At 35.9% G+C, this 27,141-nt stretch overlaps 1 protein-coding gene across 22 annotated transcripts in view; it reads right to left on the bottom strand.

The window, feature by feature from the left end:
* CCDC91 (coiled-coil domain containing 91) overlaps positions 1–27,141 on the bottom strand; it is a 476,760-nt gene that overhangs the window by 132,312 nt on the left and 317,307 nt on the right. For 13 of the 22 annotated variants that reach the window (XM_074402990.1, XM_074402983.1, XM_074402984.1 and 10 more), the window contains 3 exons: positions 17,405–17,472; positions 15,930–16,014; positions 13,782–13,847 (listed from right to left, as the gene is read on the bottom strand). In XM_074402990.1, coding sequence (XP_074259091.1) covers positions 15,969–16,014; positions 17,405–17,472 — 114 coding nt within the window. In that variant the 3' untranslated portion in view covers positions 13,782–13,847; positions 15,930–15,968. Of the gene's footprint in view, positions 1–13,781; positions 13,848–15,929; positions 16,015–17,296; positions 17,473–27,141 lie in introns of those variants that run through there. The other 9 variants (XM_074403000.1, XM_074402993.1, XM_074402998.1 and 6 more) reach the window with 4 other exon arrangements.

Raw genomic sequence — 27,141 nt, 5'->3', positions numbered from 1 at the left:
TGCACAGGAATGTTTACTTCAGCACCGTTTACAACAGCGACGATGTGGAACCAACCCAAATGCCCATTAATGACAGACTGGACAGGGAAAATGTGGCACATACACACCATGAAATACTATGTAGCCATAAAAAATGATGAGTCCTTTGTAGGGACATGGATGAACCTGGAAACCATCATTCTCAGCAAACTGATGTAAGAACAGAAAATCAAACACCACATGTTCTCACTCATAGGTGGGTGTTGAACAATGAGAACACATGGACACAGGGAGGGGAGCATCACACACTGGGGTCTGTGGGGGGGAAATAGGGGAGGGACACTGGGGGTGGGGAGCTGGGGAGAGATAGCATGGGGAGAAATGCCAGATATAGGTGATGGGGAGGAAGGCAGCAAATCACACTGCCATGTGTGTACCTATGCAACAATCTTGCATGTTCTTCACATGTACCCCAAAACCTAAAATGCAATTAAACAACAAAAAAAAACCCTTACATTGATATAAAAAAATTGTGATGCTAAAAACTGTCATGGAAGCACAAACTTGAGTTTGAATTATAGTCTGTTCACTCGATCTGTGTCCCTCAGGGAAGTTAATTAGTCTTACTTTCCTAATAGATACCCTAACAACACCATTAGCCACTGAAGGAGATGTTTAAGGATGAATGAGACAATACAGGTTAAAAAAAAAAAACAAAACCTTTAGCGTGAAAAATAGAAAAATTAATAATGACCTCTTCAGTACTTACAAATTTAAAAACTGGATTATTAAACTAAATGAAGAAAAGCTAAGCCCAGATTTCACACATTCCTTTTCCATAAATTAGTATTTTCACTTATCTGAAGTATTAAGGATGGGCTTGTCAAAACCCAGTGACATACCCAGGCCAGAGGCAAGCTAAGGTGGGGTTGAAAAGCAGTTATTTGGCATTAACAGTAATTTAATAAAATGTGCATTTGATTTAGCATAAAACACTGCTATTAAGTGTAAATATAATGTAACAGCGAAACTATATTTTATTGCACCAATTTCTTTCAAACAGCTCTGCAAAAAAAAAAAAAAAAAAAAAAAAAAAAAAGAAAGAAAGAAAAGAAAGAAGAAAAAAATACCAGTTACAAACTGGCTGGAAATGAGTTAAGTGATTTTCATATTATCTGGAAACTATTTTTTATTCTGTGCAAGATATTACAGATAGGCTACAATTACACTAATTATAAATTTATTCTGTCTGGATTTTGGGATTTATTGAAAGACAAACTGAGACATCCAGCATCTTATATTTTTGTCTCTCCACTACCCTTTCAAAAGTATGTACTCATGTATGTTTATAACTTTCACACAAACTGAATGCATAACATATAACATACACTCTCAATGTATATGTGTATACATGTACACATCACTTTCAAATTAAGAACTTTTTTAAGAAATGAAAAGTTTTCAGTAAAATTTTCCATCAGAAAATGGCTCAAGATAACCCTGGAAAATATTTTTATATTAACCTGAAGGCAAAGGGTTATATCCTCATCATCTTTGCATTCCAGGTTATCTTATGTAGTGCAACATAAGCATTAGATTGAACAAATATTCATTGTTACTGAGGTTGATGTGATCTTTGAAACAACAATAGTAGTTCTCTTGAGATTCTGAAGGAATGGGTAATGTAAGCAGGCCAGATGTTCTCCTGAGGATTGCTTTATGTTTTCTAGTTATAAGATAGGTCAGATTATGCTACAATAATAGATAACTCCCAGTTCTCAGTGACTTAACCCAAAAAAGGTTGATTTTTCTATTATAACCATTTGGGGGCACAGAAGACCCTCCAAGGTTACTGCACTTCATGTGGTAACTCAGTGATGTTGCTTTGATCTTGTGGCTCCACAATGTCAACAAAAGGCCTTTTCCATTATCACCCAGAGAGAGAACAGAGCTCTGGGCTGGAGAGTCTGGCAGCAGTAAATAAATGGTTTGGTTTGGCATGATACACATCACTCTGCCTGCAGCCCAGCAGTGCTCATAGCATTGCTCCACCTACATGCCATGGAGCAGGGAAATAAGATTCATCTATCCTTTTGTCCCAGAAGCAGAGATCTCACGTTATGAAATTCATAACAGTAACATAAGGCTTTAAGACGAAGAAATCATAAAAAAGGAATTGATGAAAAAACTCCTTAGTCACAATAAATATTACAACAAATCTTAGATGCCAATTTTAAAGTTTGCCAACTTCTGAGCTTGAAAACATTTTATTTAACTGAATGAAAACTTACTTTAAAATCAATGGGAACTTATTTTAAGATAACTTTTAAATGCCATGTAACTGAGAAGAAGGTCACTGGTAGCCTGATGGGGATAGCAATGAATCTATAAATTACCTTGGGCAGTATGGCCATTTTCAAGATATTGATTCTTCCTAACCATGAGCATGGAATGTTTCTCCATCTGTTTGTGTTCTCTCTTATTTCCTTGAGCAGTGGTTTGTAGTTCTCCTTGAAGAGGTCCTTTGTATCCTTTGTTAGTTGTATTCCTCAGTATTTTATTCTCTTTGTAGCAATTGTGAATGGGAGTTTGCTCATGATTTGGCTCTTTTGTTAGTCTGTTATTGGTGTATAGAAATGCTTGTGATTTCTGCACATTGATTTTGTATCCTGAGACTTTGCTGAAGTTGCTTATCAGTTTAAGGAGATTTGGGGCTGAGATGATAGGGTCTTCTAAATATACAATCATGTCATCTGCAAATAGACACAACTTGACTTCCTCTTTTCCTAATACCCTTTTTATTTTCTTGCCTAATTGCTCTGGCTAGAACTTCCAATACTATATTGAATAGGAGTGGTGAGAGAGGGCATCCTTGTCTAGTGCTGGATTTCAAAGGCAATGCTTCCAGTTTTTGGCCATTCAGTATGATATTGGTTGTAGGTTTGTCGTAAATAGCTTTTATTGTTTTGAGATACGTTCCTTTGATACTTAGTTTATTGAGAGTTTTTAGCATTAAGGGCTGTTGAATTTTGTTGAAGGTCTTCTCTGCATCTATTGAGATAGTCATGTGGTTTTATCTTTGGTTTTGTTTATGTGGTGGATTACGTTTATAGACTTGCATTTGTTGAACCAGACTTGCATCACTGTAATGAAGCCTACTCGATCGTGATGGATAAGCTTCTTGATGTGCTGTTGCAATTGGTTTGCCAGTATTTTATTGAAGATTTTTGCATCTATGTTCATATGGATATTGGCCTGAAGTTTTCTTTTTTGTTGAGTCTCTGCCAAGTTTTGGTATCAGGATGATGTTGGTCTCATAAAAGGATTTGGGAAGGATTCTCTCTTTTTGCATCGTTTGGAATAGTTTCAGAAGGAATGGTACCAGCTCCTCTTTGTACATCTGGTAGAATTCAGCTGTGAACCCATCTGGACCTGGACTTTTTTGGTTGGTAGGCTATTAATTTCTGCCTCAACTTCAGCCCTTATTATTGGTCTATTCAAGGTTTCAACTTCTCCCTGGGTTAGGTTTAGGAGGGTGCAAGTGTTCAGGAATTTATCCATTTCTTCCAGGCATACTGGTTTATGTGCATAGAGTTGTTTATAGTAATTGCTGATTGTAGTTTGTATTTCTGTGGAATCAGTGGTGATACCCCCTTTATCATTTTTTATTGCATCTATTTGATTCTTCTCCCATTTCTTTTTTATTAATCTGGTTAGCGGTCTATTTTGTTGATCTTTTCAAAAAAGCTCCTGGATTTATTGATTTTTTTGAAGGGTTTTTGTGTCTCTATCTCCTTCAGTTCTGTTCTGATCTTAGTTATTTCTTGTCTTTTGATAGCTTCTGAATTTGTTTGAGCTTGCTCCTCTAGCTCTTTCAGTTGTGATGATAGGGTGTTGATTTTAAATCTTTCCTTGCTTCTCATATGGGCATTTATTGTTATAAATTTCCCTCTAGACACTGCTTTAAATATGTCCCTGAGATTCTGGTACATCATGTCTTTTTTCTAGTTGGTTTCAAGGAACATCTTTATTTCTGCCTTCATTTCATTGTTTATCCAGTCAACATTCAGGAGCCAGTTGGTCAGTTTCCATGAAGCTGTGCGGTTCTGAGTTAGTTTCCTAATTCTGAGTTCTAATTTGATTGCCCTGTGGTCTGAGAGACTGTTTGTTATGATTTCCGTTCTTTTGCATTTGCCGAAGAGTGATTTACTTTCAATTATGTGGTAAATTTTAGAATAGGTACAAAGTGGTCCTGAGAAGAATTCATAGTCTGTGGATTTGGGGTAGAGATTTCTGTAGACGTCTTGGTCCAGATCTGAGTTCATGTCCTGGATATATCCTTGTTAATTTTCTGTCTCGTTGATCTGTCTTATATTGACAGTGGAGAGTTAAAGTCTCCTACTATTACTGTGTGCGAGTCTAAGTCTCTTTTTAGGTCATTAAGAACTTGCTTTATGTACCTGGATGCTCCTGTATTGGGTGCATATATATTTAGGATCATGAGCTCTTCTTGATGCATTGATCCTTTTACCATTATGTAATGCCCTTATCTCTTTTAATCTTTGTTGGTTTAAAGTCCATTTTATCAGAGACTAGAATTTTTTTTTTTTTTTTTTTTTGCTCTCCATTTGCTTGATAAATCTTCCTCCATCCCTTTATTTTGAGCCTATGTGTGTCCTTGTATGTGAGATGGGTTTCCTGAATACAGCACACCAATGGGTCTTGACTTTTTATCCAATTTGCCAGTCTGTGTCTTTTGATTGGGGAATTTAGCCCATTTACATTTACGGTTAATATTATTATGTGTGAATTTGATCCTGCCATTTTGATGCTAGCTGGATATTTTGCCTGTTAGTTGACACATATTTTACCATTTGGTACATTTTTGCAATGGCTGGTACTGCTTGTTCCTTTCCTTGTTTTGTGCTTCTTTCAACAGCTCCTGAAAGGCAGTCCTGGTGGTGATGAAATCTCTCAGCAATTGCTTGTCCATAAAGGATTTTTTTTCTCCCTTGTTTATGAAGCTTGGTTTGGCTGGATATGAAATTCTAGGTTGAAAGTTCTTTAAGAATGTTGAATATTGGCTCCCACTCTTCTTCTGGCTTTTAGGGTTTCTGCCAAGAAATCCACTGTGAGTCTGATGTGCTTCCCTTTGTGGGTAACCGGACCTTTTTTCTGGCTGTCTTTAGCATTTTTTCCTTCATTTCAACCATGGTGAATCTGACAATTGTGTGCCTTGGGGTTGTTCCACTTGAGGAGCATCTTTCTGGTGTTCTCTGTATTTCCTGGACTTGAATGTGCCCAGGCTTGCTAGGTTGGGGAAGTTCTCCTGGATAATATCCCGAAGAGTGTTTTCCAGCTTGGATTCATTCTCTCCATCACATTTAGGTACACCTATCAAACGTAGATGTCTTTTCTCATAATTCTATATTTCTTGGAGGCTTTGTTCATTTCTTTTCACTTTTTTTCTCTATTCTTGCCTTCTCATTTTATTTCATTGAGTTGATCTTCAATCTCTGATATCTTTTCTTCTACTTGGTCGATTTGACTATTGAAACTTGTGTATGCTTCACTAAGTTCTCATGCTGTGTATTTCAGCTCCATCAAGTTGTTTATATTCTTCTCTAAGCTCTTTATTCTATTTAGTACCTCATCTAAACTTTTTTATAGGTTCTTAGTTTCTTTGCATTCACAGAAATGGAAAAAACCACCTTAAACTTCATATGGAACCAAAAGAGTGCCCGCATAGCCAAGACAATCCTAAGCAAAAAGAACAAAGCCAGAAGCATCATGATTTCAAACTATACTACAAGGCTTCAGTAGTCGAAACAGCATGGTACTGGTAACAAAACAGAGATATAGACCAATGGAACAGAACAGAGGCCTCATAAGTAATGCAACACATCTACAACCATCTGATCTTTGACAAACCTGACAATGGGGAAAGGATGCCCTGTTTAATCAATGGTGTTGGAAAAAACTGGCTAGCAGTGTGCAAAAAGCAGAAACTGGATCCCTTCCTGACACCTTACACTAAAAGTAACTCCAGACGCATTAAAGACTTACAGACCTAACATCATAAAAACCCTAAAAAAAAACCTAGGTAAAACCATTCAGGTCATAGGCATAGGCAAGGACTTCATGACTAATACACTAAAAGCATTGGCAACAAAAGCCAAAATAGACAAAGGGAACCTAATTAAACTCCAGAGCTTCTGTACAGCAAAAGAAACAATCATTAGACAGAACCATCAACCAACAAAATAGGATAAAAATTTTTGCAATCTACCCATCTGACAAAGGGCTAATATTACAGAATCTACAAAGAACTAAAACAGATTTACAAGACAAAATCAAACCCATCCAAAAGTGGGGGAAGGATACGAACAGACACTTTTCAAAAAAAGACATATATGAGGCCAAGAAACATAAAAAAAAAAATGCTCATCACTGATTAGAGAAATGCAAATCAAAACCACATTGAGATACCACCTCACATCAGTAAGAATGGCGATCATTAAAAAATCTGGAGACAACAGATGCTGTTGTCTCCAGATTTTTAATGATCGCCATTCTGTTTTACACTGTTGGTGGGAGTGTAAACTAGTTCAACCATTGTGGAAGACAATGTGGCGCTTCCTCAAGGACCTAGAAATAGAAATTCCATTTGACCCAGCAATCTCATTACTGGGTACATACCCAAAGGATTACAAATTATTATATCATAAAGACACATGCACACGTATGTTTATTGTGGCACTGTTTACAACAGCAAAGACCTAGAACCAACCCAAATGCCCATCGACAACAGACTGGACAAGGAAAATGTGGCACATATACACCATGGAATAGTATGTAGCCATAAAAAAATGATGAGTTTGCATCCTTTGTAGGGACATGGATGAATCTGGAAACCATCATTCTCAGCAAACTGACACAAGAATAGAAAATCAAACACCACATGCTCTCATTCATAGGCAGGTGTTGAACAATGAGAACACATGGACACAGAGAGGGGAACATTGGACACTGGGGTCTGTTGGGGGGTGCAAAGGAGGGACAAAGGAGGGCTGGGGAGGTTGGGGAGGGTTAACGTGGGGAGAAATGCCAGATGTAGGTGACAGGGGGATGGAGGCAGCAAACCACATTGCCATGTGTGTACCTATGTAACAATCCTGCATGATCTGCACACGTACCCCAGAACCTAAAGTACAACAAAAAAATAAAATAAAAAAAAAATGCCATGTATCTAATATTTTAATGCAATATGTCTTCCCTTAGTCAATTATAGCTGAATAAAGAATTATAAATAATTATAGAAACTGTGATGATGGCATGTTCAATGGAAAGCTGACTAGAATGTGTTGTTCTGAGTCAAATCTTCATTTCATTACTAAAAATATAGTATTCAACAATTGGGAGTTTTATAAAAACAAATTTTCCTTCCTTGGACCATTTACACTTTTTTCTTGAAATACTTAGAAAAATATTATAATGTAATGAATTATAATTCAAACTTATGTAGGCAAAACTTTTGTTCCTGGTCATAGAAAATATCTATAAAAGAGTGATATGGACCCAAATTTCATCTTGAATTGTAGCTTCCATAATTCCCACGTCATGGGAGGGACACTGTGGGAGGTAACTGAATCCTGGGGGCAGGTCTTTTCCTGTGCTGCTCTTGTGATAGTAAGTCTCTCAAATTCTGATGGGTTTATAAAGGGGAGTTCCTCTGCACACGTCCTCCCGCCGACTGCCAAATGAGAAGTCCCTTTGCTCTTCCTTTTATTTTCTGCCATGGTTGCTATGCCTCCCCACTGCCCCACTGCCCCACCGCCACCCCAGCCACGTGGAACTGTGAGTCTATGAAATCTTTTTCTTTATAAATTACTCAGTCTCAGGTATGAAGGGTTACCAGAATTGAGTTGATTCTCTGAAACTTCTTTAGAATAGCTTTTTTTCTGGGTCTTTTCAACATCAGATCCCAGATAGATTAAAAAACTGACCAATTCCAAACCTGATATATAAAGTTGAAACAAATAATTTAGAACTAAATTGTTAACATTTATTTATCATAGTTTCCTCTTCAGTCATAAAGATATAATTAAACCTATTGGTTCAGCCACTGGAATTGGCTAGAGATCCTTGAAGAAGATAAAATTTTGTGAATTTATAAGAAACAGATGTGAAGCTTAATTTAACCTTTCTTCACAGAGACTTTAATCATATAATTAATCTTGTTTGAATGTCATTTAGGATAGGGTGAAATACCATCTGCTATGGAAAAGCTCAAATGCAGTATTTTCTGGATGTGCTGGACTAGTTAAAGTCTGCATTTCCCCCTCCAGACTTAGGATTTGATGTGTAGACAGAACGTGCAATTTTGCAATCTGCTGAGCCAGAAGAGGATTTAATATTACATTCAGAGCTGTACTCAAACTGACAAAAAATGTTCAATAAAGTAACTGCAAATCATACTCAGTTAAACTAGCTGGCAATGGTACCATGACAAAATTGAGAAATAATCCATATGGGACATAGTGATATTTACATGTTTTCAAGGCTTACGCCCTGGGTGGCTATTTACAAGACAGCAGTTACCACCCTTCCCCTCTGCTTTAGGTTTGATACAAGGCCAAGTCTTCAATCTGATTTTATATGACTGTGGTCTAGTTCAGATTAGTATTTGTCACCACTCTTCACAGCAGACAGGAATTCAGCAGACTGGGGAAGAAGGAAAAGGAGGACGGGGAAGAAAGTCTGTTGAAGGTAAACATATCTCTGATCCACTGCCTGAGATAATCACAACAGTGAAACATGAAGGTTGCATGCCAGCCAGATGCACACAGTTTAACAATTTTTAGATAACCACTAAAGGAAAAAGCATCTTAGGATTTTCAACATATTTGCTGCCACCCCTCTTCCCCAAAAATGTCATGCAATGAAGCATTATTTTTATGCACCCTCTCTGAAAACGTTTTGCAAAATTCTAAGCTTCTTACTTAGAAGCTAACAGGACATCTTGCTGAAAGACAACAGATCATAAATGCTCTTTAAATAAATTAACACATGGTTTAACAGAAAACTATGAATCAGAACAAATGAGTCAATACAACAAATATATTTTTAAAAGCCAATAACATACCCTCAATCATAAAAATATTAATGAAAATAATGACAAATTTAAAAGGATGATGTAAACAGCAACTGTTTCTTTATGAATACAGAACATAAACTCTTAACTATGGGCCAGACATTGTTAAAGACATAAAATTCCTTTTTATGTGTAAACACTCAAACAATCTTATGAAGAACATTCTACTGTCTTCTCTCTAAAACTGAGGAAACTGAGGCACTGGGGAGCTTATACATTAAGCTGGTAAATGATAGCCTTGAGACTTGAACCAGGGAGGCTGACTCCATGCTAGATAAATTATAAGTTATGAAAGAAAAGAACACAAATCTCTAAGTTTTGCAATGGGAACAATACTCATTTATGTATTTCCAAATAATATGTGATATGGTTTCTCATGTTGATGATACAGATGGGCTGTATCTGTTTCGATGAACAGGTAAAATTTGAGGAAAGAAGCTTTGTGTTATGTTCTTTGAATAAAATGTAGGACAGAATGAAATTATTTTATTCACCCTCCTATTTTCTTCTTTAAAAATGTTAAGATTATAATGTTCATTATGCCATTGGCTTATTGATTTGGACTGATGACTTTCTTTAAGGATAGGTTAGAGCTTTGGGGAAGATAAATCTGGAAAAATCTTCATTACATTATATTAGCTAAATTGTAGTTGATTTCTTGATTTTATATTTCAGCCAGGCCTTTTTTTTCATTAAGCTAATATGACTTCAGGTTAAGTCACTGTATTGAAGTAGGACTGATTTGCTTGAGCTGTGGGAACATAAGTCTTTTCCCACTAGGTAAATGATAGCAATTAAGTGAAATTTGGCACAGAAGGGAAATAATTTTCCCACAGTTTTGTCCCACCAGCATACAAAAGTTCTGACACTGCACAAGCCACAGGACTTGTTGCAACTTTGGCGATATACCACTCAGCATAATCTGGTTGCCAAAAGGCTGTGCCTGCAGCTTGTGCTGAGAAAGATCATTAGTGTCCTTTGGTGGCAGATATACTACAAAAGTGAATCTGAACAGAATGGGTGGCTAAGTTTAAAAAAAAAAAAAAAGTAGGTGAATGTTACTGGCAAAAGGCAATACCTGCCCTGGTGAAAAGTATGGGCATCAAGCAGACCTGGTATGGAACCAGCAGTAATCACTGGTAAGTTAATTAGCCTCTTTAAGCATTGGTTGCCTCTTCTTTAACAGGAGATATCTACCTCATAGAACTGTTAAAGGCATGAAATAGTTGTAATACGACTAGCACAATACATGGCATAATACAAGCTTAATGAAAAGCTACTTCTCAACAAATTCTATTACTGGGGTGGGGGAGGCATAAGTTAAATAATTTCAAAGACATAACGTAATAATTAGACATTATTTTCCATTCCCCAAAGTCCATTTTAGAAGTCTGAATTCTTATATGCAGTTACTCATTTTCTGCTTAATCTTTAAAACTAAGGTCATATTGTTTCTCCAGGAAACTCTCGAAAACAAACCAAAGCAGAATCCACAGTATTTACTCAAATCTGAAGAGATGAGTTTCTTATTTTTAGGATAATTTTGGCCAAAGATCAGAGAAATCCTTTCTTGTTGGCACTAAATTAGAAGTGTTCCTAGTTCCAAGAATCATATACTAGAAAGTTTTCCAGTAAGGTCTCCTTTAATCTTTACTCATGATACATTTAGATAATATATCAACAGCACTGGGTTCTCATCTTTCTTCTTTCCTCGAAGTGTTTCATGTGCATTTGTACTCATGACATGCCTACTTTACACATCAGTCATAACAGGGTGGAAGGAGACAAACCTTAACTGTGTTTGTGTGATTAGGGAAATAATTTGGTTACTGCCTCCCTCTGGCAAGGGCATCTCTGTATTTGCATTTTCCAAGAGTAGCCACTAGTCACATGTAACTATATAAATTTAAATAAAATGAGTTAGTGTCCTCTGTCACACTAGTCACATTTCAAGTGTTCAGTAACCACATGTAGCTAGGAGCCAGCAAACTGGGCAGTGCATATATAGTTTCCATCATCTCAGAAAGTTTTATCAGGTAATATTGCTAAACCATTGACAGTGAAGATACCCAATTACTGTATAATTTTTCTTTCTTAAGTGTACTAAGATATAGGCACCTTCTATTCTTGAAGAGAAAAAAAGTATGTAAAAATACCTCTAGCACAAAATGTGAAACTAAAGACCATCTCAAACCTTTATCCCTTGCCCTTGTATTGGCTTAAATTATTTCATGGAAATGGAATGGTTCCAACCTTGTGATCCCATGTTCTGCTGGTGAGCCTATCAAATTCACCTTTGTCATAAAGAAGTATGGCATGGCCCCCTGGATAGTTTGTTGAAGTAGGATTGCCTGAGGTTACCTGACACATTCCATGTCTCAAGTACTCCCTATTAGTCAGCTGAATAATTAGAACAGCTATTCAAAAAAGGATACGTTGGAACTGTTAACCTAAGCCAGGTGGTTTTAGGCAATAAAGTGGCCCTTTCCTTTCCTGCTGTTGCTATTTGAGATTTCTTGAATTTTGCAATTTCCCCTCCTTCATGATCCCATTCTCATTTTACTTAAGCTTCCTACCTGGTATTTCTTGGTCAGTGCTTGCCATAATGACAGAATTGGTGATGCCACACAGCAAGAAGAACAGACAAGAATAAACTTTTCATGGCCAGTGAGGTTAATTAAATGTTGGGCCTTTATGCCCTGCTGGGCTTTTCCTTCACTACCCTGTATCAAGGTCCTATTTGCTTGACACTCCAATTTAGTCAGAGAATGTCGAGAACAGCCTAAGCTGCATATTCTTTTGCAGTATACATAATTCTGTATGAAAAGATTCACCAAAAGGTAAAGGGGACAGAGAGGAAAATACAACAGGAAGGGGTCTTTTTTTACTCCAAGAATTCTCATCAACACAAATGGAATTCTTAATCAAACCTGAAAGAGAGTGTGGACATTTATAACCTTGAATTCTGTTCCCAAGTAAACTTTCAAGGAGAGAGATTTTAGTTTGAGAGTAGTTAACAGTAGAGGAGAGAACAGGCAGGTCAAACTTTAAGTCATCTAGAAGAAAAGGGGAAGAAAAAGAAGCCAGCTGACTCCTAAGAGGTTACATACATATCAAAGGAGGTTTGCATGTCTCTTAACTATTCATTTACTTTCTCCCTTTCTTCAATTCAGTTGAACTTTCACCATCTGCAGATTTGATTCTCCTGGCATCCCCGCCCCAGTGACATACGCCACAACAAATGGCTTACATCTATTCCTACTATATTGTATACGTTCCTAGAATCAGAAGTGAGACAATGAATACATTTTCCCATAAAGACATTACATTTATAATGATTCAATAAATTTAGGTTTTAGGAGATCATTGGCTGTAACGAAGAATTACTTGGGGGCAAGAATGGAAACAAGTAGTCATTTAGGAGGCCACTTCAAAAGTCTAGGCCAGAGACTGTAAAGGCTGGTTTGGGAGGTAGTGGTCAGAACTAATGGAAAAAGATAGATGGATTCAGTATATATTTTGGAGTAGAGATGACAGGACTGAGTCTGGTGTAGGGAATGGGGAGGGGAAGTAGGAAGGGATGATACTGACATTCACTGAGATGAGGAATATTAGAAAAGACACACATGAGAAGAGAATCTGGGTGGTAGAGGTGGGGTGAGGATGACTAATACTGTTTTTGATATGTTAAGTACCACATCTGAGTGGAAATATTAAGTAGGCAGCTGAATCTAGGACTCTGGACTTAAGAAGAAAGAAATGGGCTGGAGATAAAAATTTGGTGGTCTTTAGCATACGGAGAGTATTTAAAGCCATGGAATCAGTTGAGATCACACATAAAGAGGCAGTAAAAAAATAATGAGGGTACCATCCTGTTACATTTGAGGTTAGGGTCTATATAACACTGCATTAGGAGTTTTATAGAACTTTTAGGTTTCTCTGTGGACTATTTAATATGTATAATTGAGAATATGCATTTAAAATTCCAAGGAATAGACATAAAACACATATTTCTGAACACAAGTATTCCTCCTGTGGAGAAATGCCAGTTTAATAAAGGATTTATATTAAGTAGAATCACTGTTGCACTTTGAGTTTCATATAGAAGTGAATACATCTTACTCTTCAATGACCATAGCTGGTTATTTATCTGGATTGCTTGGAACCATATAGACCAGAATTTTCTAAAAATCTTATTTGATATTTCTACCTAGTTTACCTCATTTTCTATAACTATAACCAGAGTATAGAAGTTTCTTCCCTGCTTTATAAGAAAAGAATAGCTCACTGAGACAGTAAGTATAAACTTATTAACTGAATCACTAAGTGTTAAAAATTTTTGTAGAGTTGAATTAAACATTTACATTTGGCAGTTAATCAGGCAAAATACCAAAAAATATAAAAAGTTAAAGTGCTGCTTAGTTGTAACAATTTCAGAAAAAAGCACCGCAATAAAAGGGGCACAACTCAAAATTCATTACATATATATCTTGCCACAAAGAATCTTCTATTATCTGTTTCGGTATCTGAGCTATGTTGAAGTCAGCAATTTGTACATTCTGTGGCTTCATTTTTTCTTTTCTTTTTAAATCAGCTACCACACTTCTGAGAACCAAATGTTTGCCAGGACTGAGTCAAATTTTCCTACCTTTTGAATAAGTTTGTTTCTTGATTTCTGTGTATTTCTCAGAACAAGGCCAATTTGTATCACAATCTGGAGTCAGAAATAGATTGAAAAAGACTGTCAGATATTCTTGGCATCTATTATCACCAGGACTGTCACACACACTGCTCCAGACATTCCCTGATCTGACCCAATCTTAAGCACCTCTCCTCTCCTTACACATGGCTTCTTCTACTGGGCCCTCTGAATCTTCTACTTTTGATCACAAAGCTTTATGCATTCAGTCTGTCCTCCAAACGTTGTTGCTCCCTATGTGTTGCAACTCAAAACTGATGGACCAGTAGGTTTAATACTATTCTATAGCCCTCTCAAGCAGACACTATTTACTCTTCTAGCTAGGCACCTCTCAGCACCACATGAAATAACCTCACATGTAATTTCCTATATGTTCTTCCCTAATAACATTTAGATCTTTTAAATTTGGGTAGCACATTTCAATCAAGGCTACCCAAATTTGGTGGTCTTTAGTATTCCAGTAGCACTGGAAATGCAGAGTTCATTTTAGAGTTTTCAGAAATTTTATTGATTTATATAGAAAGTGGGTTTTGCTGTTTTATGAGGGTTAATTTTCTTACAGGATCTCATTCAGAAACACAGCAACTTTAGCTAAATCCTTTAAAGCAGTAGCCAAAATCTATTAGCTGGGGATTAGTTGGTTAACTACATTGCAGGTGCAATAATTGCTTTTTTGATTGATTCAATTATTTATTAACTCAATTATACACTAAGTCCTCACTACAGGCTAGGCACTATTAAATGAACTGATACAACAAAACAGATGTGGTCTCTCTGCTTAGGAGGAAGCAGACAAACAAAAGCACAAATTCTTAATTATAAGTAACAATTAAAACATTAATTATATAAGCAGTCCATAGTAAAAGTTCAATATATAGTGATTCCGGGAAGGGGAACAATTTAAGGGAGAGCAACTTGTTGAGAATGAATGTTTGGGAAAGTGGGGATAAGAAAACAAAATCAGATCAAAGAAAATTCTACCCACTCTTTCCCTTCTAGTTATGTATAGTAATGATTGGTGAACAAGTAGCCCGTGCATTATGGAGGATTGGGTGTGTTAAAAATGTGTTTATTTATCAGTTAAATTCAGGAAATAGTTTTAGTTTTGCCTGGCTTAAAAAAAAAAAAAGCCCAGCAGTCAGCAGTCACAACTGTGAGCTCTCATATATAGTGATAACATTCACTTACTCTAATGCCTATGGTGATGCCTACAAGTAAGGAGCCTGTGGATTAAGAACACACTGGCTTTCTGCTTCTTGTTAGCAGAGTCTTTGGAAATACAGCAGAGTTGTTTACTGGTATGTAAACAGAAGCCTAGAGGCGAAGTGCTTTGATCCAACTCTCCTTTTCTCCTGGAGTTTTATAAATATTTTTCAGGTTTATATATACATTTTTTTCTTATTCAGATGTATTATTTTTTTAAATATAGAGAACATTTCCTGATTCCGTTCAGTTTGTCAGATAAAAAAAGAAGTTACAATAATAGATAACTGACTCAGTGCAGAATAACACCAATCATAGGGACATTGTTCTGGTTTTGATTTCAAAGCAATCACTGAGTAAGCTTCCTTTGAAATGGAACGTGAGTCAGCATTCAGCAAAGCTGAGTTTAAAACTCTACTCTAGATTCTGAGTGACAGAAAGCTTTTAAATAGGGCACTGTTTGTTCATAGTTTTGGGTATCTGTGATTTATTTGGCTTTGTTAGACAACAGAGGCTTTGGTTCAGTTATATTTTTAACATTCCTTAAAATAAATCAAAGTGTGTTCCCATTTTGGATGTGGATTGGTATGGTAGAGGAAATGAGGAACTAAAAAGTGCCAAGTATCCAGGGATTACTTGCTGGGCTCTGTGCTGGACTGCCTTGGTTAATATTTTTTTGGTTGCACGTAATAGAAACTGGCTCTGGCTAGCTTAAGGGAAAAAAGTTAGCGGTGCTAACATACTGGAAGGGTATTTGGGTATCTCACAGAATCCAGGACTCAGGAAAAATGGGTTGGGGGAACCCCTAACCTTAGACATAGGGGTTCATGTCTGTCTCCCTATGGTAAAGCAGTTGAAGTGATGTCACCATAAGACTTTTTACAGGAGGCTCACCTGGGGTCAGGTCTTCACCTACAGATCAGTCAGTCAAGGTTAGAGGGGCAGTATGGTTGAGCCACTTGTTTGTAGGTATCCACACCTGTATTTTGCAATTAATTTCCAGAGAAAGGGAAATTATTATAAACTGGCGGCTATACCAGCAAGGTCTATATGGGGTACTTTACAAGATTAATTTTTTAATAGCCCATAAAAATCACTTTTCACCTCACAAATGAGAAAACTGAGACTCAAATTAGTTAGGCAGCTTGTCTAAAGATCTACAATTAAAATGTAGCAGGGCTAGAAGGCGAAGTATGTCTATAAGAAAGGTTAATCTTGTCCTTAAAATATTCAAGCAGTATGATAAGACTACCTGAGACAGAAAATTTAAACTTGAGAAAGAAAAATTCTAAAAAAAAAAAATTAGATCTATGTTTTAAAGAAATTAAAAAAAAAAAAAAAAAAACAACCAAATAGGTTTGGTAGCTCTTTTAATTATACTGAGAAATCTCAAAAAAGTACAAAGCCCATGAAAGTAGATGCATTTTAGAAAATAAGATAAAACATTTGCATATACACATTTTAATGACATTTTAGTTTTGAATTAAAAATATTCATGATTTTGCACTGAAGCATACTGTCTGTGAATTAAGTACATTTTGACATACTGGGAAAAGATTTCATATATCCTGTATCTGAACCTGAATTCCTATAAAAGGCTGAGTTAGATTCTCTTTCTAGAGATTAAGTTCACAATTTGATTTGTAGACTAATGGTTTTATTGATTCAAAGTGCCTTTAAAGAGCATAAGTAGAAAATAAACTAAAGGGGTGTGTGTGATATATGCTTATTTGATATATAAGATCAAAGTTGAATTAACATAATAATATTTAGTGCTTTTAATTGTATTGTTTCTTTTCAGTAGAACAATGAAAACAAGAGGTTAGGTAATGCCAGAATGGTTCTTTATCATATCAGTGTTTTATTTCCAATTATATAGATAAATCGGTGATGTTGAAATCCATGCTATTTCTATCCTCAAAATAAGATAAATGTATGGTTACATTCTAGCATCTTATCAAGAGTCATCACAAAACAATAATATATTTACTACTTTTGCCAAAGAATATATAACAGACTACCACAGGCTATAGTTTTCTTAATTAATTTGATAATGTGGCACTTTACAATGGCTTTGGGTCTTATCATACTCTGTTGCTGCTACTACTACTAATAATAAAATAATAGTAAATGTAAAGGAGAAATCAAAAGAAAATAAATTAGATCACTTGATAGTTCTAAATATTGTTTTGGTTTATCCTTGAACTGGAAATCAATTCTACATGATTTGGAAAGAAAACAAACAGATCTTTATAATTCAGAGCATGTATTTTGAAGGTGTGATAATTTATCCAATGCCAGTGTGGGTTTGCTTGTCATGTTCTTTTTATTCAATGTCAACTGGTTCCGTAGCTATTAAAGCACTTAACTGTTTTTGCGCACAGGAGAGAAAGAGTTCCAAACTGGACAGGCTTCTTTGACGGATGACTTGATCAAGCTGTTGAATTTTTTTAAAGACAGAGAAAAGAGAAAAAATATACTTAGCTGAAGGATAAAGAATATTATGTTACTAAAGCCCACTAAAAAAAACTGCAGATGAGACAATTTAGGAAATCAAATAGTACTTAACACTGAATGATGTAGTCACTTTTTCTGGGCTAAATAATCTAAGATGAGATGATAATCATTACAGTTTTATAACTGATGTTATTCAGTTATTGGAGAAATATCATACATTTGATCAAAATGATTTCAGAAAACATAAAATAGTATTAAAATGTCAGTTCTCAATGTATATAAACAACCAAACATGCACAAATATATTATAGATGCAGGTAACAAAATAAATACATAGTACAGAAACAGCATAATCACATCAGGCATAGGGTTTAGTGGAACAAATAATAAGGGAGGAGGTAAACAATTTGTTGAAATTGGAGAAAGTCTTGGGGAAAAGCATGCTTTAAAAAGTATTTGAGGCCAGGTGCAGTGGCTCATGCCTGTAATCCCAGGGATTTGGGAGGCTGAGGTGGGTGGATCATTTGAAGTCAGGAGTTCGAGACCAGCTTGGCCAACATGGTGAAACCCCATCTCTACTGAAAATACAAAAATTAGCTGAGCATGGTGGTGCACACCTGTAATCTCAGCTACTTAGGAGGTTGAGGCAGAATTGCTTGAACCCAGGAGACAGAGGTTGCAGTGACCCAAGACTGTGCCACTGCACTCCAGCTGGGTGCCAAAGTGAGGCTCTGTTTAAAAAAAAAAAAAAAAACATACAAAATATTTGCTATTGTTGAAACTTTTGTCCTTGTCCCTCTGCTAAGGTAGAGATGTTTTATTAGGATGTTTTATTATTGCAATAGCAAACTCATACAGTAAACTAAACAAGAGGGTTAGTAAGGGAAATCATTCGGATTATATGTAATAAATAACACTCTGGATGGTAAAGATTATTGAATATAAGAAGAATGGCTTCCAACTTTTGGCCCTAAAAAATTTGCCCATGGTGTAAAAATAACCAAGCGATGAAAACACATTCCCTATAGTTTACAGAACAATGGAGGAACTAAAAGCCAAATAAATCCCATTTCATATTATATACTTGTCATACTTTGACAAAATTGACATTCTTCTCACAAGCCTCTGCATCCCCCACAAAGGCAAACCCAAACAATAATTCTCTATTAAATTATACTTCCATAATCTACTATACTCAAAATGGCAGAAAAAGTAGATGATTAAAATACTGGAGTATTCCAAGAATTAATCAGACAGAATGATTATATTTAGCAAAATGCTCCTGTAAAATAATTCAGCTATACTGAAGGCCTTCAATTCTAATATTCAGAGGTTCTATGTACGGAAATAAGATTTCTGCTTATCCTTTTTCCTCCCAAATTTTTTTCCTTCTTCCTCTACTAGATGATACCTTCAAGTGAATACATACCTTATGCTCACAAGACTACTAAACAAAAGAGATCTTAGAATGTAAGTTACCTCTTGTCTATCTTGCTAACTACTTTATTCCTAGCATCTAGAGGAGGGTCTGGCACGTGTTAGATCGGCAATAAATATTTGCCGGATTTAATGAATCAAGATACAGAACCCCAATCAAACAAAGCAAACTACTGGGAAATGACAGATATGCTTTTAATGCTACAACCCATAGCATGCTAAAGTAACCTAAAAGATACATGGGAGATTAAAGTCATATTTTAAAAAGTTTCATATTAATATATGTAAAACAGATTGAAATCGAAGTATTTTCAGCTTCTAAAATTATTTTGCACTCAGTCTAATTCAAACAGTACAGAAGAATATACCAATACTCAGTTCCAGTCCATTCTCCAGTTTTCTGTCTACTTTTGGATGTTTTAAAGCACTTAAAGATGGGTTTTTAAAAATATGCAGTCCACATAATATAATTCTTGTAATTATGGAGTTTGAGAGGGTCCACCCAATCACTTTATTTCACTTCTATTACTGGAAGTTTAGAAGTGTCTCACTTTTAAAAAATTGCTGGCCGGATACAGTGGCTCATAGCTGTAATCCCAGCATTTTGGGAGGCCGAGGCAGGTGGATCATGAGGTCAAGAGATTGAAACCATTCTGGCCAACATGGTGACACGTTTTCTCTACCAAAAATACAAAAATTAGCTGGACATCGTGGCCACACACCTGTAGTCCCAGCCACTTGGGAGGCTGAGGCAAAAGACTCACTTGAACATAGGAGGTGGAGGTTGCAGTGAGCCGAGATGGTGCCACTGCACTCCAGCCTGGCAACAGAGCGAGCCTCTGTCTTAAAAAAAAAAAATTGCTTAACTGTATTTTATAATTTATTTAGGTATTCTCCCTTATAGACATGTAAGTTTATTCTAACCTTTTAAGTTGTTTTTCAAGCAATAAAATTTACAATCTGAGTGCACATCTTTTAAAAGATGTGCAAGATACTGGAGTCTGTCAATGTCATCTCTGCATATTGTAAATTATGGTACATATTGCCAAATTTGCTTTCCAGAGAGAATATACTAAGTTATCAGTCCGAATTGCATGTTAGGAGAGGATCAACATCTCTTGTTTTATTTTCTTTTAAACAGTTGCATAATTTTCATTTTATAGTTATAATATATGTAACAGATATTTTAATATTTTATTCTATTAGCAGACATTTAGATTGTTCATAAAATTTGGCTACTATAATTAAGGCTATAATGAACAGTCTTCAACACAGACCTCTGTATACATGTGCTAGTACAGCTTGTAGAAATTGTTTGAGCCAAGAATATGTAGTTTGCAATGCTACCTCTAATTATAAATCGGCTTTCTATATATGCATGAATCTGTTTTTAGGTTCTCCATCCTGTTCACTTGGACAATCTACGTATCTCTACACAAACGTAATGCTATTTCAATTACTACAGCTTTATAATAAACCTTAATATATCACATATTGCCAACATAAAATATTTCAGAAGAATATAAATTAGTGGGCATTTGTAAGAAAACTGAGTTTAAAAAGGAAGTGACAGGCCGGGCGCGGTGGCTCAAGCCTGTAATCCCAGCACTTCGGGAGGCCGAGGCGGGTGGATCATGAGGTCAAGAGATCGAGACCATCCTGGTCAACATGGTGAAACCCCATCTTACCAAAAAATACAAAACATTAGCTGGGCATGGTGGCACGTGCCTGTAATCCCAGCTACTCAGGAGGCTGAGGCAGGAGAATTGATTGCCTGAACCCAGGAGGCGGAGGTTGCATTGAGCCGAGATCGTGCCATTGCACTCCAGCCTGGGTAACAAGAGCGAAACTCTGTCTCAAAAAAAAAAAAAAAAAAAAAAAAGGAAGTGACCAGACTACAGATAGTCTCATAACTATTTTTTGCACAGGCACAAAATATAAGCAAAACTCAGCAGTATATTATTTTGAGACATATAAATAGCAAAAACCCATTTCTTCTTAAGGTAAGTAAACAATGCAATCAAAACTGAACCAAGGATAGTTGTATTTGGAGAATGAAGTCTGGCAGGATGAAATACGTAATTGTGTTTGGAGGTGACTTCATGGGTATTTATTATAATGCTTCATAACCTGTGTACGTATAACATATGTGCTAGCTGTTAACAATTGAAAATCTTTCATACATCCCCCAGAACAATCAGGAGTTACATTAAAACCAAACATGACTTAATATCTTAGCATTTTTAGAAGCTAGCTAAATGAGAAACTTTTCTCCTTTTGAGGGAATATAATACAAATTCACAGTGTGTAACAAGCATTCAACCTGTGATTGTTGCTAAGTAACAATAATCTGAATTTGTGCATTCAGAATGAGTATTTCTGTAATTTTTTTAAAGAGGATATACAAAAGGAGAAAAAATTTTGATAGATTTCTGTTTGAACATACCACATGTTTCTCTTGCTTGTGTTAGAAGTCACCATGGAATTGCTGACTATAAGATGATAGGCATAAAGGTTTTGGTTTTAGGCAGCTGCCAAAGCTTATTTCACATCTTTACCACGCCTCCCCAGAACACTGGAAGTAAGAAGCCTTTAACAAAACAGGAGTATAATACTTTAAGAAGCAACAAGGTGATACTGATACTGGATGGGAGGAAAATAGAGATTGGGCCATCGTAAAGCTGAGCTTCCACTTTAGGGATTTTTCTTGGGCATGGTACATAGAGCATGGCTGTGAGAAGGAACGCATGCAAGCTTTCTCTTAAAAGGATGTTGAATTCCTCTCTCTGAAACAAATACATCAAACTGATGTTTTTGGCAGATTCCTGAATTTCAACAGTTACTGTTTTATTAGGCATGACCTTATTATCCTTTATTGAGGCAAGAATTCTGGCAAAATATTCAATTTTTTTGCTCCTTGAGGCATGGGACTTAGTTCTGTATTTGTGGCTTTCATTTTAAAGTGAATCAAAAATTTGTATTCTGTGACATAGTAATAAAAAAATATTATGTCCAGAGTAGTGGTGGCAAAGATTTTTTTGACATGGGGTTTAAAATCTCTTCATAATAGTGTAGCTCTAACCGATTTGTCTTCTCTTCCATTTTTCTGTTGCTTTAACTTCTATTCAGCTCGTACATATATCTGAAAAAATCTGGAAATTCTGAAGTTTCTGAAATAGAGACCTAGGCTTCAGTTACTGGTATATTACTGAAAGCCTTTTAGAAGCATACGACTTATTAAAACTGTTAATTTTATTAACCTTGGTGGGGGGAATAGCATGTCTTCTTAATGATTTCATAAATTAGATTTACCCTTCCATTAGTGTTACATGCCATGGCAAAAGAAAAAGAAAAAGAAAAAAAAAAAAACTTGAAAAAAGTGAGAGAAGAAGGAAGCTATCTAAAAACATGAGGAAAGAAAATCTCAAGGCAGCTGAAACCACAAGGAAGAAACTCCAAAAGGGGTTCAGACTTGGTTTAAAGGAGAACTGGTAAGAAATCCATTAAGATTGGAGCAAAATTAGCAAGGAGGAGACTGGTAGGGGAGGTGATCAGGAAAGTCATTGCTGGCCAGAGCAAAAAGGGCCCCAAAGGTTTACCGTTTAAAGGGAAGACATTGGAAAGTTTTCAGCAGGAGTATGACCATGTTCCGTATTTGAAAAATATCATACAAGTTATTATGTGGAAAATAGACTGTAGCGGGGCAAGAGTGGAAGAAAAGCCAGCTAGGAGACTTCTGGTCTGGAAAAGATATAAATTTAACGAGACTATTGGCAGTGGTGGCTTAAGAGCAGTTCAGGGTCAGGATTTTAAGACAGGACCAACTTGACTTGCTGATGAATTGGAAGTATAGGTAAAAGGAAAAGAGAAATAAAAGGCTATTTTTAGAATAATAGTAGCCTATCCTGAGACCTGATAGACTGGAGAGGGAGTGAGCTGGCCAGAGGAAAACTGTTTTGTTTTAGACATGATAAATTTGTCTAATTCTATCAGACACATTGGCGGTATCAGACATAGGGGTCGGTCTGCAGTTCAGGGGAAATATTAGGACTTGAAATAAAAATTTGTAAGTCATCTACCTATAGACAGCATTTAAAGCATAGATAAAAATATTTAGGAAATTAATGTGGATAAAAAAGAAGAAGTTACAGGACTATGTCCTGGGATACTCAGTGGTGTCCAAGGAAGATAATACAGTCATGGGTTCTTAGTTTCTCTTTCTGGTTGGGCCAGTAAAGTCCCTTCCTCATCTTTCTTTTCTGCTTATCGCTAGGACATAAACTGAAAATTATGGCTTCAGGCTGCTAAAAGCCTAAAGCAAAACAAAACAGAACAACAACAACAATAAAATAAGGTGGGTTGCAAAAGCTTACTAGCACATGATCTTGTAAGAGAACAGTGGGATATTAGATTCAACAGATAATTACTGTAATGGGTTGAACTGTGTCCTCCAAAAAGATATGTTCAAGTCCTACCCCCATACTTGTGAATGTGCCCTTATGTGGAGATAGGGTTTTTGCTGATGTAATTAAGATGTACGCTGAGATGGGGTCTTACCGGTTTAGGGTGGACCTTAAATCCAATCACTAATGTCCTTAGAAGAAACAGAGATACAGATACAAAGGAGAAGTCTATGTAAAACTGGAGGCCTAATCACTAGAAGCTAAGATAGAGGCATGGAATGAACTTTTCCTTAGAGCCTTTGAGAGTATGACCTTACTGACACCTTGATTTTGGGCTTCTGGCCCCCAGAACTGGGAGAAAATAAATTTATTTTGTTTTAAGCCACCCAGTGTGTTGTAAATTGCCACAGTAGCTCTAGGAAACAATTATGTTCCAGCTTGTTAAGGTCCTCATATATTAGTGTTTCTTACCATGTGTTCCACAAAATGCCATTTCTGTGCAGCATGTGTTCTGCTTATTAAAAATAAAAATACTTTTAAGTCAAGTAAGTTTGGGAAATGCAGGATTAAAAATGTTCACTTTCTATAAACTTCTCAGAATCATGGTTCTTAAACATTGTGAACTGTCAAAATGGCTATAGAATAGGTAATGTTTTCCAAATTTTTTAAACTTTGAAACTGTGTGTGTGTGTGTGTGTGTGTGTGTGTGTGTGTGTGTGTGTAAAGCATATGTAAGAAAATACCCTACAAATCAATATCCTTTTGAGAACTCTTCTAGAGTCAAAACATTGTCAAAATCGGGAGAAAAAAGCACTGATTTAGTTTTCCCTTTAATAATGAATAAGCATGGAACTTAAATGGTGAGAGATTTTGTGACTATTTAGTCTAACATTTCCATTTTACAGTTGTGGAAAACATGCTAAGTGGTTTTAGAGACCAATTTCACATTCCTAAAATGCCCTCCTATACTTAAACAAAAATCTAGTTCTTTGAAATGTATTTAAATATACTAAACTGAGTTTATCTTTGCTCAAGAATCCTACTATGTATTGAGGAGAGTCTATGGCCTCACTAAGTGTTTAGGCCTCACTAAGTGTTTAACAATGAATAGGTGAATAGGTAAGAAACTCATCCCCAGCATACCAGTACTGTGGCCAAAAAGATGCTAGAAACTACTCCAGATAAGAAGCTGAGACTATCCTTCCCCTTGATGTAGACACAAAGAATGTGGATTATGGACCACCCTTAAAACCTAATATGCACACATAATTGTAATGGCCTGGTCTATTTTACAAGAGCATCACAATAAGGACTGATAAACCTGAAGAAGATCAAGTTATTCTTGAGTCATGTTTATTGTGCTTTTAAACATTTTGCATTAAATAACAACGTCATTATTTCTTTTGTGTCTTTAAATTCTGCTTCTCGTCAACCCAGCTTAAGGAAATTAAGATTTAAAACATTACTGGTTTTATTAATAAAGGTTGTCTAATACCCATTTTATTGCTGGCATAAGCAGCATAAAGAGTATCTCTTTTAAAATAGTGGTTTCTTTATATTTTCAGATAAGTAAATTTGATATGAGAAGGGCTACATTGTATGTAAAGCTGGAGGTTGGACATTAAATCCCCTCTCTGGGAATATAGCTATGTCATTAATGTAAATCATGTTGAAAGACACTTTGAACCAATTTCAGGATAATAGTTTTATATAAAATACATGTTTAGAATATTTCCAACTCTAAAATATTCAACATAATCTGGGTAGTGGTTTGAACTAAGGCGGTGCTGGGTGCCTCAACCTTGAACTTCAGAAAATTTAGCCTAACCTCTTCACCAGAACACTCAAACCAATCATTTATGTCCCATGAAGACTTCTAATTCAGAGTTGATGCCTTCTAGTCTCTGAGAATACTTCTTGACTTTAGAGTGTATCTCCTATCTATCTGTTTAGATAGTTCAAAAATGTCAATGTATAAAGAAGCTGTGTAACATCCCAGCATATACAAGATGAATTACAGATGCTCTTTTAGAGCATGAAAAATGGGTACAAAGAGTCTTAACACCTACTGGGCACAACTAAGGAACTATTTTTTGTTTTGTTTTAAGATGCCTGCTAAGTAAATTACCTGTTTTGAGTCATCTAAACTAAGTTCTACATATTTGCATAGTTCTGCCTTTTTATCCCAAACTACCATAAAATCCACTGGAAAATGAAAATACTCATTTTTGTTTTTCAAGAAATCATCTGGGCAGAATAAACAAATATGTACTCCAGACTCAAATGTGCAGGTACACTACCTTAAAATACAATCTTATTTGACTTTATAAGTTAAGCAGCAATAGTTGGTCAAAGAAGGATGCACTGTAATGTTGAATGAAGATTTTTGCTTCCCTGATAGTATAAACCAAATAGACTTTCTACTGTAACTTTCCATATGTAAAGTTTAATAAATTTAAAAAGAAAATAATTCTGGTAACAACTGTTTATCTAATTCTGACAACTTCCACAGAAAATCTAAAAATTTCCAAAGCAAATTAAAAAAACAAAAGCCATAGATTTAAAATTTTAGAAAAAAGTAGAGATGGATTAAATTTTATAGTAGTTGCACAGAAATCCTATCTCAAGGCTCTGATTCCACATCCTACTTTATAGAGATCAGTGGTAAATAATGTATCTCAATTATAAGATGAATTGATTCTGGCAAGGCAGGCTAACTTACTTTTAATACAACAGGCCACATAAAGTTTTTAACATAATTTGATTACATGCTCCAAAAGAATGAAAAACCTTTTCCCATATCATTTTTAAGATAATGTTTAATGAAAATACTACACTCTGTAGGATAGTCTTTTCTAAATTAAATGAATATAAAGATCCCCAATATATCGTTCAAGTTGCTGCTCAAGTGAGAAACACAACTTCTGTTGTATTTTTATCAATTCAACTTTTATAGATTTTTAGCAATCCTGTTGTTCCAATCTAACGAAAAGTATCTGTGAATCACTATGTATCCTTCCTTTTGTTTTGATCTTTAACAATTTAAATCTAATCTTATCTTGAAGCAGAAGAACTAGATGACCTTTAAGTTCTTGTCTTCCTATAGTACCTTTAAATTCTCAAATGACTGACATTTTGCCTTATGTGTTTCGATCTACAGAAACAATCAAGAGACTGTCCACAGGTCTTATTCTTGAGTTCTTTGCACACATATATGGAAACTTACTTTACACTTCATGACAAATAATCCTATAATGCTAGATTAAGTCTGACATTTTCTTGATTTAATAGTGTTAACGCTTCTTGACTGGCCGTACTTGCTTCCACCTATGCACAGGTGACTGACTTCCTTATGTGCTATATTAGTTATCTATAGCTATGTAACAAAGCACCCAGAAACCTAGTGGCTTAAAATGAAAAGCAACATATATTTATCATCTCACAGTTTCTATGGGTCAAGAAACTGGGCACTGTTACAGGAGTGCTTCTAGCTCATGTTCTTTACTGAGGTTGTAATCGAGTTGTATGCTGGGACTCTATTCATCTCAAATTTCAGCTAGGGAAGGATCTGCTTTCAAGCCCACTCAGTAGCTGTTGACAGGCCTCCAAATAATCCAGTTCCAATCTAGCCCATGTGAGCCTCTCCGTAAGGCTGCCTAATGGCAGCTGGTTTCCCCCAAAGCAATCCAACAGAATATGAAAGAAAGCAAGAGCATGCCATGAAACTGAGAGAGCACACAAAACAGAAGTCACAATCTTTTAATAGCCCAATCTCACTCAATCCAGCCCAGACTCAAGAACAGGCTACC

Source organism: Saimiri boliviensis, chromosome 7, assembly GCF_048565385.1.
Source record: "Saimiri boliviensis isolate mSaiBol1 chromosome 7, mSaiBol1.pri, whole genome shotgun sequence".
Taxonomy (NCBI): Eukaryota; Metazoa; Chordata; class Mammalia; order Primates; family Cebidae; genus Saimiri; species Saimiri boliviensis.
The sequence above is the reverse complement of the archived record's forward strand: the minus strand, read 5'-3'. Positions and strand labels throughout refer to the sequence as shown.